This window comes from Drosophila novamexicana, unplaced genomic scaffold (assembly GCF_003285875.2).
Source record: "Drosophila novamexicana strain 15010-1031.04,08,12 unplaced genomic scaffold, DnovRS2.1 tig00000121-arrow-pilon, whole genome shotgun sequence".
Classification (NCBI taxonomy): Eukaryota; Metazoa; Arthropoda; class Insecta; order Diptera; family Drosophilidae; genus Drosophila; species Drosophila novamexicana.
In genome coordinates, this window is record NW_020824773.1 from 3,085,817 (window position 1) to 3,103,405 (window position 17,589).

The 17,589-nt window shown below is 38.9% G+C and overlaps 1 protein-coding gene across 2 annotated transcripts; it reads right to left on the reverse strand.

The window, feature by feature from the left end:
* Positions 1 to 3,194: 3,194 nt before the first annotated feature.
* LOC115758031 (sodium-dependent neutral amino acid transporter B(0)AT3) lies at positions 3,195 to 16,840 on the reverse strand. Of its 2 annotated transcripts, XR_004017388.1 has the most exons (11): positions 16,564 to 16,840; positions 9,086 to 9,401; positions 7,743 to 7,975; positions 7,101 to 7,678; positions 6,233 to 6,380; positions 5,719 to 6,080; positions 5,499 to 5,661; positions 5,234 to 5,437; positions 4,843 to 4,911; positions 4,067 to 4,702; positions 3,551 to 3,627 (listed from the first exon to the last, which is right to left on the reverse strand). XR_004017388.1 is itself a non-coding variant. In XM_030698541.1 (9 exons), the coding sequence occupies exons 2-9, from the start codon at positions 9,351 to 9,353 to the stop codon at positions 3,394 to 3,396; spliced, it is 2,190 nt and encodes a 729-aa protein (XP_030554401.1). In that variant the 5' UTR covers positions 9,354 to 9,401; positions 16,564 to 16,840; the 3' UTR covers positions 3,195 to 3,393. The 2 variants fall into 2 exon arrangements, 1 of the variants encoding a protein (XP_030554401.1); XM_030698541.1 differs by lacking the exons at positions 4,067 to 4,702; positions 4,843 to 4,911 and having other exon boundaries at positions 3,195 to 3,627.
* Between the last annotated feature and the right edge of the window lie 749 nt (positions 16,841 to 17,589).

Below are 17,589 nucleotides of genomic sequence, written 5' to 3' on the forward strand. Positions count from 1 at the left end.
TAGTCGTGCATTAGAGCCTTTTCGGCTCAAACAAATTATTCTCAAATAATATGAAGGGTATCTTATACCATTACGAAAATCTTGTGCAAGCACAAGACACCGAGTGAAATAAGATCTGTCATTATGTAATTCCCGGAAGGCCCCAGACTGGAGGTATTTATTTGAAAATTCTGTACAGGGCATCTTCTAGTCAATAAGTAACTCTCGTTAACAAAGATTTCACTTTTGTTGACATATGCCAAGCTTATCAATTGATCAATATCGAAAATGTTTATTAATATTATTCCCGCGTACGAGGCGGCATTCTTCAGGGACTCAATGTCATATTAAATGGTATTTTTACCGTTATAGCCGCTTTAATTGCTTGAACTAAGGTCACACACGCTGCACTTGCATAATACGCTGTTCAATAAGAGTGAAAGAAAAACAGAGAGAGAGAGAGAGAGAGAGAGAGAGCGAGATAAAGACAGATGATGAAAAAGGGAGAGGTAGAGCGTTGCCTTTTTTTGACTTATCAAGTGCTACTTTTGCACCGCTGCAAAAACCAAATTTGCCAAACGAAACTTGAACCCGACGATAAGCCTAATCTGTGAATGAGCGTTTTCAGCTTTTGGCAAGCTTTACTCTCAAAGTGCAAAGTGCTGGCGACAAATATGAAAACAAACTTAGAGAAAAAAAAACAGCAAAAAATCGTAATGAATAGAATAACACACCTTCATAAATTTCGTTCTCGAGACCCTGTAGAAAATATTACAAAGAATTTTTTATTTGTCGCCAGAAAAGTAAGACGAGTCAGCAATACCCTAATAATTATTTTTTTGAGGAAACTGAAGAAATTTTTTACTAGAAATTTAGGCAATGCTTTGTTTTTGATTATTATAATAAGATAATTATTTTATCCAGTAAATACTAATGCATTATTTTGGGTGAAGGCCAAAATCGAAACACTACATAAATAAGTTCTTCATTTAAACACAATCTTCTCTTGTTCTTGAACTTAACGCACTATTTATTTATATATCTTTATTTAAATAATAATTACCTGCGTATATCATAATAATGTTTCACATAAGTAATTTCACTTTACGTTTTAAATACAATCAAATTTACACGAGTCCATTTTGTTCGCATACATAATTGTATATTTATGTATATATATATATATATATATATATATATATATATATATATATATTTATGTAAATATATATATATTATCGCTTAGTTCTCTTAAGCCCTACGACAATAATTGATATACAATATGTTAATAGGATCGTATGTTCGAGTTAGGAATAAGGTGAGAATAAACTATACAATTGGAATTGGTAACTATTTGGTTACGGTTTACGGTTTGCGAGGATATGACGTGATGGACTTAACTGTGGCTTTCGTATGCTTCTTCAACTTTTCTGCGGAGCGTTATGCTTATAACACTTACGAGTAGTTCCTATATCAATCTTTGAGTTAGATATATATAACTAACATATACAAAACAACTGTTTGGCTTTTTTACTCTAGCTCTCTAGCTCTAGCTCGCCGTCTACAAGCTTATCAACTAACCCAACTAACCAACGACCTGTCTCTGCGCAAGGTACATTAATCGAGCTTTGGGTGGGCTTATTTTCTATAAATTTTTTTTTATATAGCCCTCCCAGATACTGGTTATACGTAGGATTCTTCTCACTGCAAAGGAATTTGTTTTTCTGCTTGTGTTTCAAAATCTTTTTTTTAGAAAAAATTCAAAATAATAAAAATCTCTGTATAAAGTTGCGTGCCCATCGAAACTGTCAAGTTGGTGGCCCACATTCACAAATCTCGACGAGGCTCATATCATAAGTATTCTTTGTTTTAATTTTATGTCTTATTGTCTTCAACGTTTGCCGTTTACGAGTACTTTGAAAAATTCCATGTTCTTTTGATTACAGTTATCTTGCCTGATCCAAAATCGAGAAATTCTAGTTTTTCTTTGGATGTGTGTGTTTTCTGGATTGATTATCAAAAACCTGTTGCAGTGCTTTGCGGAAACCGAATTTGAAATAGGATTATGTTGTCAGAACCTGATCAAGGGAACTTAGGTGAGTGTATGAGTTTGCTTTTAATTTAATGCCGTCTTAAGAACTATTTATATAATTAATCATAACGTTTATTTTCTTGTAATTCTTCTTCCTCTTGTAATAGCATTTTACAACCACTAAAACTATTCACAGCAGTTTTGTTTTTGTTTTTGAATATAAGAAAATACTTTCAGTGTGTGAAAAACAAACATGTGAGGGCAGAAAATATTAAAATACTGAAATATTTGAGATTAGGTTGAAGCAAGTGGCTGTATGTGAAAATAAGTTGTATAACGTAAACATAAATGATGATATTTCCTTAGACTACAATTCGAGGATATTATTTAGAATATCACACATGCCATGCTGTTTATTTTTTACTTTTTTCTATTTTGTCTGCGTGTAAATTTTAGTATTTTTGTCGTTTTTTTGGTATTTTTGTATTTTCTTATTTTATTTGCAATTAACAACTGAACTAGTAATTCATTAGTTAATATTTCAACTTGCCTCACCTTTTCGATCTATTTTCATATTAAATTTATGAATTTATTCTTATTATTATTACAATACTTTTGCATTTATACATATACATATATGTATATATTTAAATTAACTTTGTATAGAGCTAAACTGAATATATATTTGGGCGCGATAAGTTCAACTTGAAACTGAATGCTACTAAGTAAATAAAAATAATGAGTTTAACTCTTGGAAATGCGTTTGGTTAAAAGTTTCTTTGGGTTACACTACAAAAAGCGTTTTGCAATTAAAAGTTCTCATGGCTAGGCAGGGTATACAACTGGGTTATATATAGTATATATATAATATATATAGATTAGGGTTTATAAAGACACAAATACAATTGTATTGTGCTCAACAGTTAAATTCTAAAAAACAGTTTTCAACTGAATTCTACGGCAACAGAAATTACAAACATTTTTTTTTCAACTCTCTTCAGAGACCCGTTTTTAGTTCAATTGTAGCTCATTGTACATAGTTTAGTTGTGTGTGAGTGTGTGTAGGTGTGCATTAAAATGTTATTTTAACAATTTTGTTTTACATATTTATAGCTTCTTTTTTAAATCTTCTTAAATTTCTTTGTTTAATATTTGTTTAATTTGTTTTTTTGCTTAACTTAAGGTTTTTTTTAAATATAAATTATGTTAAAATACTTAGTGTAAATATATAAATGGTTTTGCGCTTTAATCGCAACACCACATTTATATATAGCATGTCGTTCTCTAAATATATATTTATATTTTTTTGTTGTATTTTTTATTTTTTTTTTTACCTAACCTCTAGAATTAAGAGGTCGATTACCCTTGCCACAATTGCTTGTCTACACATCGTAGGCGTGCTTTCTGTAGTTCTTCTTTCTGCTTGTTGGCACATTTAGATGATTGGTGCCCAGGTTTTTAAGGGGCGTGTTTGCATTTGTTGTTGGACGCATCATCATCATACGCATTGTCATGGGCTTGTCCTCCTCATCATCTTCTGAGAAATCGCTCTGAGTCTTCACATGACCTCCCAACGCGGGCCCACTAAAGTCATTCTCATCATCCTCATCGTCATCCTGTTATCAAAGAGAGAATATTTCATTTAAAATAAAATTCTTTAAGATATTTCACTTTATTTCTTTTCAGCTATAAATTCTAAATATAAAGCTAAAAAAAAAATAATAATTGTATGTTCAGTTTATTTGTTGATAAACACAAAACATGTGAACACGCGGCGAATGCTTAATATCACAAAGCTTCAAGCTGACAAAAAGCTCTCGAAAAGCGTCACTTTCTAAAAACAACCAACAGAGGGCGCTGCATGCAGCGCTTGCAGTGGCCGTTTTCTTAAACACTTAGAAACCATAATAAAATTCTTGAAAAATAAATACTAGAACTCTTTAGAAGAAACTCGGTACAAGACAAAACCAACAAAAAATAATAACAAGAGTACAAAGTTGGGCAAATATTGGGTTTTAAATTCGCATTAATTTTCGATATAATTTTGTACTTTACCTTCTTGGTTTGCATTACTGAACCTTCTCATTAGCCAAATTAAAGAGTCTTTTATTCGCTTAGCAGCCCCTTGAGCTGCAGCTGACGCACTTAGCCTAAATATTGAGCTGTCTAGGTGAATGATACATGTCTAAACTTTAGGTTATCATTTCGTTTATCAACATTGCACTAAACTAAGTTGCTGGTAAATAATTGTAAACGTTTTTTGTTTTTGTTTTTGGTTTTTTTTTCTGTTTTACGTTTAAGTTTTTCTTGTTCTTTGTAAAGAAGGCGCTGACGAGTTATCTAGTGTTTTTGAAGCTTAACGCTTTATCGTTTATCGAACTGTATTATATTTAAATGGCATTGCGATTGTTTTTTTGCTATAGTTGAGTATTTGCTGTGCGTTTTTTTTAAAGTATTAATATTTTACTTATTGGCGTATGCGAATCGGTTCGAATCGGTACGTAACGTATTGGTGAGATTTTTGTTAGGGTTTTTTCTAGTCAGGCAGACGGCACGTGAAATTTATCCTTACAGCGTGGGTGACAGGCGTTGCAACGGATTTTATTTTTCGGGAGGCTACTTTTTGAGTTAGTTCAATGGTTAGGTTAGGTATTCTTTTTTTAAACATGTTTAGTTCTTTAATGTCTAGTTCTGTAAGATGAGTAGAACACAAAGGAAGGAGAGAGAGAAAGAAGAGAGTAGTAAATTTTGTGATTAGCAGCAAGTTAAGGGGCGTGTATTTCAGGGATTGGTACGGTTGGGGTTTTCGGGCGGGACAACAAACAACTTACTTCAAAGTCTCCAATTGTGAAGCGTGTGGCCGCTAATAAATCTTGCGGTGGCATATCCGGACTCAAATTCTGAACGACATTGAGCGCGTTAAGAGCGTGATGAATGTTATTTTTTTCGGTATTTTTTCGGTATTTTTTCAAAGCATTTTTAGATAGAGAAACAAGCGTAAATGTGTGGGATGAGTCATTGAGTGAGAGAAAGACAATTAGTTACATTTAAAGATAGAGATAGAGAGAAAGAGTATCTTAGCTTAAATACGTATCAAAAAATGAAACGTTTAAAACAAACACAACAAATTACTTGGACCAAAATTTAGATACAAGTACTATACAAAAGTAAAGATCCCGTAAAAAGGAAGGTAATACACAGGCTTAACCATTTGTCACTCACATCATCATCATTGTCAATCATTTCCTTGGTTGAGGCAGTCGTCTCATTTCGCCTAATGGAGCCTTGGTGTATGTCCAGATCCACTTTAAGGCACTGGAAGCTGCGCATGAGGAACACAATAGGCATGGGCAGCACACCAGCCAGGATCATTGCCAGAGCAACGCCCATAACCCAACTGGGATAATTCTTTTGTTCAACAACGCCCTAGAAGGTGCCATGGAAAATATTAATAAACTATGTAGGAAAATTGAAGGTATACGCATACCAGGTCGGCATTCCAAGCGCCATATGTAGGATTACGTATGACCATAAAGACTATGGAGGAGACCAATATGCACACCATGATAACTGGACCAATATAGCGCCAGGTCCACTGCCAATACAAGCCGGGTCTGTAGCCCGTCATTTGATAGATGTCCTCAGTGAAGCTGTGAAAGGACATGTAAGCCAACAATGTGTATTGATATTTGGGTGTCAGGACTTACCGTTCATGTCCATAGATAAATATAACAGCAATCATTTCCATTAGGGCAACTACAACCAAACCAATTGTACCGGCAAATGAATCAAACATCTTAAGCCAATATTCGCCGGCACCTGTGCAGAAGATGAAACCGACAATAAAGCAGAATAGACATACCACACCAGTGACATGTTGTTTCTTAACCCGCTTGATGATGTCAATGTCGAACAACGTGCACAGCATCCCCTCAAGAATGCCAATCTGTGAGCCCAAGCCGAGCGACAGTAACATGGTAAAGAACAACACCGCCCAGAACGGTGCGCCGGGCAGCTCGACTATGGCCTGGGTAAAGACTATGAATGCCAAGCCGGTGCCTTCAGCGGCCTAAACAGTTAGAAGGTAATTGAATATAGAAAATATATGGGTTTATCTTCTTGAAAATAATGTACTTCAGGTTCAGGTTTAAATGAAAAGCAACCAGAAACTTATATCCAGATTTTTTCCAAGTTAAATTTTATGTCATATATACTACTTACATTGTCTAGCTCCTTGGAAAGGCTGCACTCACTGAGATGCAATAAGCTGAATTCTGTTGCATTGATCTTATGCATGGCTGTTTCGTAATCCTCGGTACTGGCATTCTTGAAGGGCAGCAGCGCATGCTTGACCAATATATCCGTATTGCTATAAATAGAGAGAGAGAAAGAGAGAGAGGAAGAGAAAGAAGGAGAGAGGGATATTATTGGATAGCTAGCTAAAATCAATTCGAACAGTAGCTCAATACCTAAGCTCAATACCAATACACCAGCTCAAATGGGCCACGCTAATAGTTCAAGAGCAATTGTCAATAACTCAAGGCATGGGCGAGAGGGCGGGGACACAATGCAGAAACCTGTGCAGCGCCCATTAATTGAAACAAATTGACAGATTGACGGTCAGATGGGGAGACGGACAGACAGAGCAGCGCGTATCGATTGGCCTATCAATGAACAAATAACAAATCTAAAGATAGACAAAGCCGCCGCCCGATGCGGTTACAACTAGGCGATGGACTGATTGACCGACTGACTGACTGACAAGCTGGCTGACTGTCCGACTAACTGATTAACTGACCCACCCAATTCGCTGCCCGCTGATGCGTGCTGCTGAACTTGCAATGACACGACCCCAACCTTTAACAAGTGAGTGTACACTACTTGAGATTGCCCGACAGGGAAGTTACCCTATACGCAGTGGATGAATATGCATATGGTAAAAATTTCATCAACAGACGAGCATGGCTACATCGACTCTGCCTGGGAATAAGTATAGATGGGATGGGAGATACCCTCTTCAGCCCGTTACATGCCTTGGTACGAGGCCCGTAACCCTCTTTTAGTCATTTTATAGGGTATATTAACTTACCCGGCCACACAGCGATCCACATTGACAGTGGCCTTGAAGCCGAGTATGGCAAAGATGACGACACTCGCATAGATTGCGGTGACTGCATTACAAACAGACACCAGCAGCACATCCCGGACGCAGTTATTCTTGGGAGTATTATAGCTGCCAAAGGCAATCAGCGAGCCAAAGGCCAGGCCAAATGAGTAAAAGACCTGTGTGGCCGCATCCAGCCAAACTGTCGGCTCCAGCAGCTTTTCCACCTTGGGCGTGTACATGTGCATCAGACCGGCGCCGGCGCCGCGCAGCGTTATGCCCCGCACGAAGAATATGGTGAGCACAATGTAGGGAAAGAGGGATGTGAAGTAGACCACCTTGCCGGAGCTCTGTATACCCTTCATGACAATGAAAAAGACAATGGTCCAGGAGAGCAGCAGGCACAATACAATCCACCACTTGAGGCCACCGGGCTCATCCATCGAGGGCGCCGCATCCAAGGTGGTGCGGTACCAGAAATATGTAGTCTCCGATGACTTGGCGCACTCTTCCAGCTCAAAGCCGCTGCCATTAAGTGGACAGGTGGACCAGGGCAGCGGGTACTGTGAGCATAGAACGAAAGTGTATTTAGGAATGGAAATAAATATTCGCGGCTTTTGAACTTACCCGAAAACTATTGAACAGATAGTAGAAAACCCACGTGATAATCACGTTGTAGTAGAGCGCCACGAAGAGCGTGACAATGCACGAGGAGATGCCAATGCCGCCCAGCCAGGGATGTATGGTATTCCACACGCCCAGAGCGCCTAAACGCATGCGCTGGCCAATGCCCAGCTCGATGAGAAACAAGGGTATGCCCTCCAATATCAGCATGATCATGAAGGGTATCAGAAATGCACCTAAAAAATGTAAAGCGAAATCCAAAACGCAGTTGATTATTTATCCCCAAACCATTTACATATTTCCAGCTTCTCAGCTTATATGTTAGGGTATTTGCAGTTCGATGCGTTGGCCGGCTGCTTCTTTTATTTTCGTCTCGTTCGTAATTGAATTAGATCCGTGTGGGATTTAAGCTTGGAATGTGTCTTTCAATAAAAATGCGTTGTTTGGCGCGAGGCGCGCAAGTCCAACCCGGCCCGCCCAAAAAAGACCCTCCAATTAAGCTCTTCCGGCAGGCGCAAAAGTAATGTGCAAATAACCCCCGCCCTCCAGCCCACCCAAACCCACCATACGAACCATTCACCCATCGTAAGCTCTGCAATTAGTTCACATTAAATCTCATAATGTTATTGTCAAAGCTGCGCATTTGATTAGCTTTAGCAGTCACATGATATCGGCTATGTATGTGCATAGAGAACACGAGCGGACTTTGGAGTGAAAGGCGCCTGAAAGGGCTAATAATAGGAGCTGGCAGATTAAAGTGTTGTTTGGGGACGACAAAAAGCTGTTACCGGCGCCCGATATGCTGCTCTAGGTTCTTCGATTACAGTGCTAATTAATACACAGGAGCGGACTTGAAGTGAATGAGCCCAAAAGGGCTAACCTTAGAAAATGTAACTAAGCGAGGCAAGACTTTAATGAAGACTATTCTAATAGCGGAAAAGGTTGCTTCCAAATATTTTTTAACGTACAGAACATTTTAGCTCTAATGTTATTTCTTAGCCAATACAAATACGCGACCCCTTTGAACATGCGCCCAATTGTCCGATATAATATGCTCCGCCCCTGGTAAGGACTGCACCCAATATGAGTAGCTGCAGTCAAAGTAATTAGCTTTATCAACGTCGCACAGGTGCCGATTCACTTTAGCTGGGAGTGGAACTGGGATTGTAATTGGAACTGGTCGGGGGATTTGTCAGCTATCATCGGGTTGCCAAGTGCAGACAGTGATTGGCGCACGCGAATGCAAAAACAGAAGGAAAAAAAGTGCCACATATTGCAAATTTTTGGTCGATCAACGACTGTTACCGGAGACGCTTTGGGTAATTCGATAGATAGGTAATACTCACCGCCACCATTCTGTTGGCACAGATAAGGAAAACGCCAGATGTTGCCCAGCCCCACCGAATAGCCAATAATGCTGAGGAAGAACTGCATCTTGCCGCTCCAGGCGGCGCGATCCGGTTCTCCTGGTATATCCACCGATTGCACCGAATTGCGTTGCGGTGCGGTTAGGACAATGGTCACCCCGTGGGTGCCATCGCCCCGTGCTCTTGTGTTCAGGGGCGCCATTTCGTGACCGTTACGCGGTGCATCAATGATTTTCGTGGCAGCCATCAACGCTGGGAGTTAACTCTGATTGTTGCCGTTCCAACGAGCCGTTTTCTGTACGAATAGCAATAATAATAAAGAGAATTAGACCTTAATTTCTAAAGCCGTCAACTTACTTGGCTTATGGTCACACAACTCTGCTGGAATTAAAGTGAATATCCAGTCTCTAGAGAATTGTGTGTGCCACAAGACATATGGCAAGCGAATGCGCTGTTGCATGTGCTCAATCTAGAGCACAAAACTGCTTATTATACCCTGTTGTCATCAAATTACAATGTTGAGCATATGTTTGTGGCAGACAAAACAAGGTTTATACTACGCAATCAAATGCATATACTATCAAAGGCTTGACAAAGTCCTGATTAATGCAGTGTTGGTTTCATGGGTTGCTAATGTTTCGCCTTAATGCAGTTCACAAAGAACATGTTTGATTTAACATTCAGTTTAATTTCAGTACGTTTTCGATTAACATGAGCTTCAAATTGAACAGTGTCTGTACTTAAAAGCTTATTATAGATTTATTTCTCCGATTCTCAAAATTTTACACAGCTTGGCTATAGATGCTATGAACGGAATAGGTTGACTCAGTGTATGTTAAAACAATTGGTTGTCTTTGACTTTGATTTAGTTTTTCTTATCAGGTTCGAGTCCCTCGTTAGTATCAGCTTTAAAATTTTTTTTAATATCTAACTTCAGAAAATAATTAAAAATTTTAGAGTACAAATTGTTAGTTAGTTATCAAAATGGTCCAAATATTTTTATACATGCATAATTATACTACGCCAAATTGGCAGTAATCAAAAATATTATATCTCAGAATTGAATACTGGGTAACACCTAGTCGACTCCACCTATTTTTCTACGTGTTATAGTGTATTATATATTATAGTTCCCGCAGTCCCTCTCCCTATCTCTTTCTGCAGCCCTAACTATATATCTCCTTCACTCACACACACACACACACACACACACAGCATGCATCTCTTAAAGAACACTCTGGCTGTTTGATCAATAAGTTGGCCAAAGTTCCGTAGGTATGTGCGTGTTAATGTGTGTGTGAGTGTGTGTTGTACCCATGAATTTTATATGTAAATCACTTATAGTTTGCCATTTTTGTGTCCCGTCCTTGAGCTGTGGCTTCAAGTGTTTTGCGCGTGGGCGGTTCGTGTCCTTACGCTTAACTCAATTTTTGCCCTAATTGTTGGCCATTAAGGAAAGTTTTTTCGTGTTCAATTTTTTTGTGTGCCAACTTGTATACGTAAATTTATTAAGTTACTTAGCTAAAGTAGTTGGGTCCAATTCTTTTATATTTTTGAGATTCAAATGTACCAGTTGCTAAAATCAATTTGAAGAGCGCTCCCTTGTCTCTTTTGCTGTCCTTAGTTCAAGTCAAATGTCAACGGTTTTCCATGAAAAGGTCGCAGCTAATTAAACTGCACACAAACATGCATTTATGTATGCTGCTAAATATATCTGTGTGAGTGTTTGTGCCACAGTTTGACAGTCACTGCACCAAGTTCACGCCCTGCCAATAGCCCCAAACTGCACTCAAAACATGTGGCTTAGTTGAGGGTGGACTCTGCCCAAATCTATGGCAGAAGGTCGTTGCAAATTAAGCAAAAGCAAAAGGAACACACACACAGACTTCACACTCACATATGTATGCATGTGTTTATGCATATATACAGGCCAGTCTCTGTCTATGTATTGTGTGCTATTTACTTGGAGGCTCGTCTCGCCTGCTGACGTAGTAAAAATTGTCGTTAGCAGAAGTCATGCCAGGCGGAAGCTAAAGCGTAATGGACAAACCGAGAGAGACAGAGGGAGAGAGACAGCCACAGAGAGCGGGAGTAGGAAGGACAGAGAGCAGACGTTGCGTGGGTGTGTGTGTAAGCAGCTGTGCAGCAAGAAGCAGCAGCAGCTGCACAAATTGAATAGAAACTCACCACAAGTGAGAGACAGCGAAAGATAGAGCAGAGGCTAGCAAAGGGCGAGCGAGAGAGTATGGTAAAAGCTAAGCGAAGAGCTTTTTGTTAGCGTCCTGCTGCGGCAGTCGCTTCATTGATGCCAAAATGCGCCTAGGTAGGAGGCGCACACTATGTGTGTAGATGTGTATGTGTGTGTTGACGATGTTCTTGGTTTGTCCAACATTGCGTATACGTAATGCGCTATGACGTCTTTGGCAGCTGAACAGCCAACGGCTATTGCGTATTTCGTACAATTTTCTTTGGCATATAGGCAAGATGTTACGGAACTCATAGGCCGACAATAATTGTAATTAATTATTTCAATAATTGAAAATATTATTACATGCCATAAAAGGCAAAAACAAAACAATACGCATTTTAATTCTCTAGCTTGGCGAACAGCGGATACCCTTGATCTAGTCCTAATAGTTGTTGTTGTTGTTGCGCACGCATTGTTGTCCGTTCATCTTGGCATTTCAATCTTTTCACTCCGTTGATTACACAATCCCATTTACGTTACGTAAAACAGAGCGCAAAAATAAACGTCCTGCGATTGCACATCGCCGAGCTGTGGCTATTGTTGTTCTTTTCTGTTTATTGTTTGTGTTGTTGTTGTTGTTGTTGTTGTTGCTAAGCTGTGATTTCTCCGTCGCAGTTTGCTGCTTTTTTTGCTTTGTTTTTGTTAAACCACCTGGCAGCTGGCCCACGTCTTTCGAGGCTTAAGCGCCCAGCCGCCCTGCCGGCGTTTTTCTATATAAAGCTCAAGCTGTCAAGTTTTTGCTTTTCGCAGGACACGCCTGGCCCTGGCCCTGTCAGCGTCTCGCTGTGCATGTGTGTGTGTGTGTGTGTGTATGAGTGTTAGCTACTGAGTGGTCTGCAACACAATGCTAAAACTGTTTTTATAGAAAATTACTCAATAATAGCCTCCACGACTGAACGCCTAATAGAAGCCAAACGGCTTTGTACTGCCACTCGGATAGGCCAAGCGAATAGCTCAGCAAATACTATACCAAAAAGGTCTATCAATTTATTCAATATATATATATATATAGACATGGCTTTCATATCCCCTCGCTGGCTCAATTACATAACTGAGCAATGCAAACAGATTTATTTCACCAGTGAACGCCGCAAATAGCAAAGCATTCTTTTTTAGCCGACCTGACACAAAAATACATTTCAAATGAATGGAAATATACCAGGCGCATAACCCCTAAAACGACGCTACCTATCACACACACACACACACACACACATTCACACGTGCTGGCGAAAAGCTTGCCATTTCGCATTTGTATTGGTGTCTCTTCAGTGCGGCTCAACTTGAAACCCCGAATAAAGGACATTTCGAAATTGCGTCGTGCCAAAATTATATTTAAAACAGGAAATAGCGCTCGTTCGGCGCAATGCTCGCCTAGCAAATGCCCTGTAGTCAATGCTAGAAGCGAAACCTTTAATTTGTCAAAGAGTTTTATAAAAAGCTTTTATGAATAGATATACTTACTTGTTGTTAATAAACTAATCTGTGCAGAGTTTTTTTATCTGGTTTAACAACGCTTTCTATATATCCCCGTATCTAATATATTTGTTTATATATCCTTATGTGCTTTCAGTATAAAAAGTATTATTATCATTTTGAACAATAATTTTATATGGCTACCAATAGTATCTAATCATTATCAACTATAGTATAAAGAGATCGATAGCTATGCATATTTTATAATAGGCAAATTATGTTCTTTTTTTCAGTATATGCATTTATATATATACAACTAATTTTATATATATACTTATATTTTTGTTAAATATTATAATATCATTGTACACATTCTTGAGCGTGGTAATATGCAGCAGAATGCAAGCATATAAATTATGTAAACGGTCACAAATTAAATTTAATAGCCTTAGATGGTAAAGACCCCGAGATCAATAATAAATAAGTGAGCACGAAGGAAAAGATCATAAACATTTTTATAGGTTGCTTGCATAATCCCAAAATGTTTCTGCTTCGCAAACATATTCTGTTCACTTAATTTGTGTTTATAGGGTATTTTAAGTTCAACCCCCTTAACAGCTTGGCCAAGGTAGGGTGCGCGCGGGGTTGCTTTAAAACTGCTGACGCTAGCTCCAGCAAGTTCAAAGCACACACAGACACACATTTTGGAAGGAAGGGTCGCCAGATATGGCACACGGGGGAGCCTGAGTGCATTTGACATGGCGTGTTTGTCAGAGCAAATCGATAAGCGAATTGAGGTAGTCGACGCGGCTTGACCCGAGTGAGAGGGCGAGGCAGATGCAGGGGCGGAGCGAGATAGTTGTTGGGGTCTTAACCATTTTACATAAATCATGCAGTGTGATTGCCTATAAAACACATTCGATTCATACAATCGATTTGCAAAGTTTTATGGCTTTTTTCGCATTCGTAATTTCTTCCAGGCCCACACACAGTCGCTGCACTTGTAAACACACTGGCAATAGCCATGTTAATAGCTGCATATACATAGTTTTCAGCTATTTTTGTTTCGATTCATTTTGGCATTTGCAATTTGAGGCACTCGGCGAAATCTAGCCCAGGCATTACATTTGGCCTCTGCTCTTGAACAAATATTTTCTCTAATTTGTATACCCTGTTCGGAGACAGATAAAGAGTATATTGTACTTATGCAAGGTGGAAATTTGGAATATAAACTAGTCTATATACTAGTCTATATAAATATATGGCAGAGGTGGATTATTGAGTTTCTTCAAGGATCCACCCAGGCCACAAAAGTCACAAAAGCCAAACAAACGACTCCAATAAGCAGTTTTTAAAAACTCTGAACAGAGTATTGAGCAAGTGGTTGCACCCCTTCCAAGGTTCTTATTTGATATTTTTTCTGAACTAACAATGAAAGTAATTCATTTGGCGCCGAAAATCTATGTAATATACATTCAATGGAAGAATTCAAGTGCAGCACCCGCTGCCGCCCACCTTTTTTTCACTCTCCCTCCCTCTCTGGCCTTGCTTGTGCCCGTACCCCCGCTTTGGCTTCCTGGAAATCTGGGCTAGTCTTTCGAAGCGGCATAGACTGGGCTGGACTGGTTGGAGCCACTTGGCTCTGCTTAAACTGCTTTGGGTTTGGCTTAAACTGCTTCATTGAATGGTTTTGTATTTCATCTGGCTTGTATTGTTTATGCATCCCTAACCTTGGTCTATTGCAACTTGCCAGAATTCTTATATAAACACATGCAACGGATGGATTTCTTTATGCATTTTCTAAGTATTTGATAGATGCTCTGTTACGGAAAGTTTTTAGAATATTCAATAGATGTTGCGCTAACTATTATCTATTGGAGCTCTGTTTTTTGTTGCTCTAGGTTTCTAAGATTTCCAAGATTTGTTGAGTTTCGTTTCTAGCGAAAATCCATAGAGTAAATTTTTTATGGTAGATACTGAAACAAAGTTCCATTCATTTATTGTAAACCTATTGTAACGTTGCTTTGTGCAATCTTATGTCAACAAACGGTGTCTTACATTATGGAATATCTATAGATTATAGAGTAAATACCGATACCATCCACTTGCCAATTAAAGCCGGCGGCTGGTCTTTATTCCAATGGAACCAAATTAAAGCCAAACCGAACTCGGCTATTTGTTGCTTTTGTATGTGTTTTCTCTCATCATCGATTATTGAGTAGAGTGTCAGGTACTATCCATGAATTTAAATATATTGGGATATACAATGATATATATTCACTAATTTTTAAGCCCATGTAACTCAGCTGTTTTCTGCTGTAGATTAATATTTTATGATTTGTATAGTTTCGTTAACGTTACATATGCAAAATATATTTAATTAAAAGTAAAGAGAAAGTCGATGAACTATCCAAGCAACTGTAGCCGAGTGTAACTCAGCTGTTTCTCGCTCTAGATTCGCAAAAGGTAGCTTATTTGGTTTCGTTTCCATGGAAACCCATGATTATACGGCATGCAAAAGCAGCTGATATATGTAAGGCACTCCCCAGTGCTACTACGAAAAATTTGTGTGTGACACTTCTCAGGGGCAAGTGCACGGAAAAGTTTTGCGGCACGGACAAGATCAATTCATCACGTTGACGGTTGCACTCGGGAAATGCCAAAAAAGAAATAAAGAACCAGTACCTTATATAGAGCTTCTCTTCTACAGGCATATATATGTATATGTATGCACAATTTAGCGGCACTTTCGCTCTCACTCTGGCCACGGCAGTGGGAGGGAGATGGAAAGTGAGACTGGCATTCGCCAGGGCCAAAATGCAATCAGCCAAGCACAAAGTTCACTCTCGTGTTATTTTTTTTGGCAAAGCATCAACTGTTGGTCTGTTGGGCTGCTGCGGCTACAGTTGCGGACGCGAATGTGTATCCGAGAGGAAGGGGGTTGTATTTGAGTGTGAGCTTTTAAGGTTTTTCTACGGTTTTGGGCAGAACAACCCCCAGCCAATGCCATTGCCAGCCTCAATGCAATTTCCCTTCGCCACACAACGAAGATGGGACCCAGAGAGAAGGAATGAGAGAGAGAGAGATAGCGAGAGAGAGATAGCGAGAAAGGGAGCGTGGCAGCAGGAGTGCGAGAGAGCAGGCGTGAAAAGCTTGGGGGAAAATCAAATTGCTTTACAGCATTTGGACATATAATATTTGCTTTGGCTAAAAACTGTTTATGTTTATGGGTTATGCAAAAATCAATCACATGATTTTGCTCAAAAATTACAGAAAGCATATAATATACTATACACATCAATCTTGTTTAACGAGCTTTATGCAATTGTTGGAGCTGCTGCAACACGTGCTGCCTCCATACGGGCATAAATTTGTTTGTTTGATTTTTCTTTGTTAAATTGATAAAAAACAATAAATAATAAATGAAAACAGCACAAAAAAGAACACAACTTCGACGTGCGAGTCGTGCAAATAATTTGCATGAAAATATTCGCTGATTGTTGATTTTGTATATTCGCATTTCTTTGCTTAGCGAAATTGTAAATGCACAAAAATGTAAATATTTAAAATGGGACAAAAATGAATAATTGTAGTCGTAAAAGTCGCAGTAAAGACAAAGCACGTGCATCCTTTTTGCTTATATGCATATGTATATGTATGTGTGTGCAAGTGTGTGTGTGTGTGTGAGTGTGTGTCTCTGTACATGTGCTGCGTGCGCAGGACACGTCAGGATAAAAGTGCTGTGAAATTCTATGCGCTATTTCATCTCTTCTTATTTGAAGCCACAACGTACCAAACTTTGGGTTGGCTTAGCTTCTTTTTAGATGTTCCGTTTAGGGGCGGATTTTTTCACACAGGACACAAGCTGACAGCGCGCCGTTTTATTATCCTTGTTGACCAACTTTCTGACAACTCTTGGAATTTCATGCACTACACACACATACGCGCGCACGCACAGAAATTTCAAAAACTTTTCTTATTCAGCGCAAAATTTGCGTTAAATTTTCTTTATATATATTTTTTTTTTTTAAATTTGTAATTTCACGTAAATAGCTTTGCTCGGTTTTCACGACCGTCGCTTTGTGCTTTCCGTTGTAAACTGATTTTTCGCTTGGCGCCGAGCAACGAAAATGCTGCCAGTGCCATTTAATAGCGACTGCTCCGGGGTGCGATATTCATTCGATTTCAATTCCATTTCTTCATTCGATAAACAAACGCGAGTAGCTTGCGACGGCGCGCTGTGGTGAAAAGCGTACGAGAAAACAACACCAACCCACCAACCCACCACTGGCACCACCCCACCACACAACTGAGAACTGACGCAACCGGGCGGCGGCAGGACTCTTGCATGGAAATTTTTCAGTTCATAAATTATTTTGGCTAGGATGTCAAAAAATTCAAGCCCAAAACAGAGCCAACCCCTAGCGGCTGCTTAGCTTTCTCTGTGTGAGAGATTGTATGTGTGTGTGTGTTTGTGTGTGTATGCAGGACACAAGGGTCCTTTTATTAGTGTTTTTAAGAGAAAAAAAAACAAAAGAAACAGAGGGAGGGTGAGCAGACGAAAAAATATAAGATAATAAACATAAATTCATTTGTATGTTTTTGTTTTACGTAACATAAATGTTAACAAGCATACAATTTAACTGAAGGTAATTAGAAAGAGATCGTAAAAAACAGTTAGTGGCACACGCTCTAATAAATTGAGTAGCAATAATAATATAAATATATGGACGAGCACAATCATAATACGCTATAGGGGTAATAAGAGAAAGTAATCAATTTGGATATTTTAAATTCGAATTTTTAAAAAAGAAGCCGC

Bases quoted from the DNA above. Each gene is read 5' to 3' on its own strand.
- LOC115758031 (XM_030698541.1), bottom strand. From the start codon at position 9,353: ATGGCTGCCACGAAAATCATTGATGCACCGCGTAACGGTCACGAAATG. The intron at 6,081-6,232 runs GTAAGTAGTATA...CTAACTGTTTAG, and splicing joins TTTCCAAGGAGCTAGACAAT to GCCGCTGAAGGCACCGGCTT. The intron at 3,628-5,233 runs GTGAGTGACAAA...CTTTGATAACAG, and splicing joins TGATTGACAATGATGATGAT to GATGACGATGAGGATGATGA.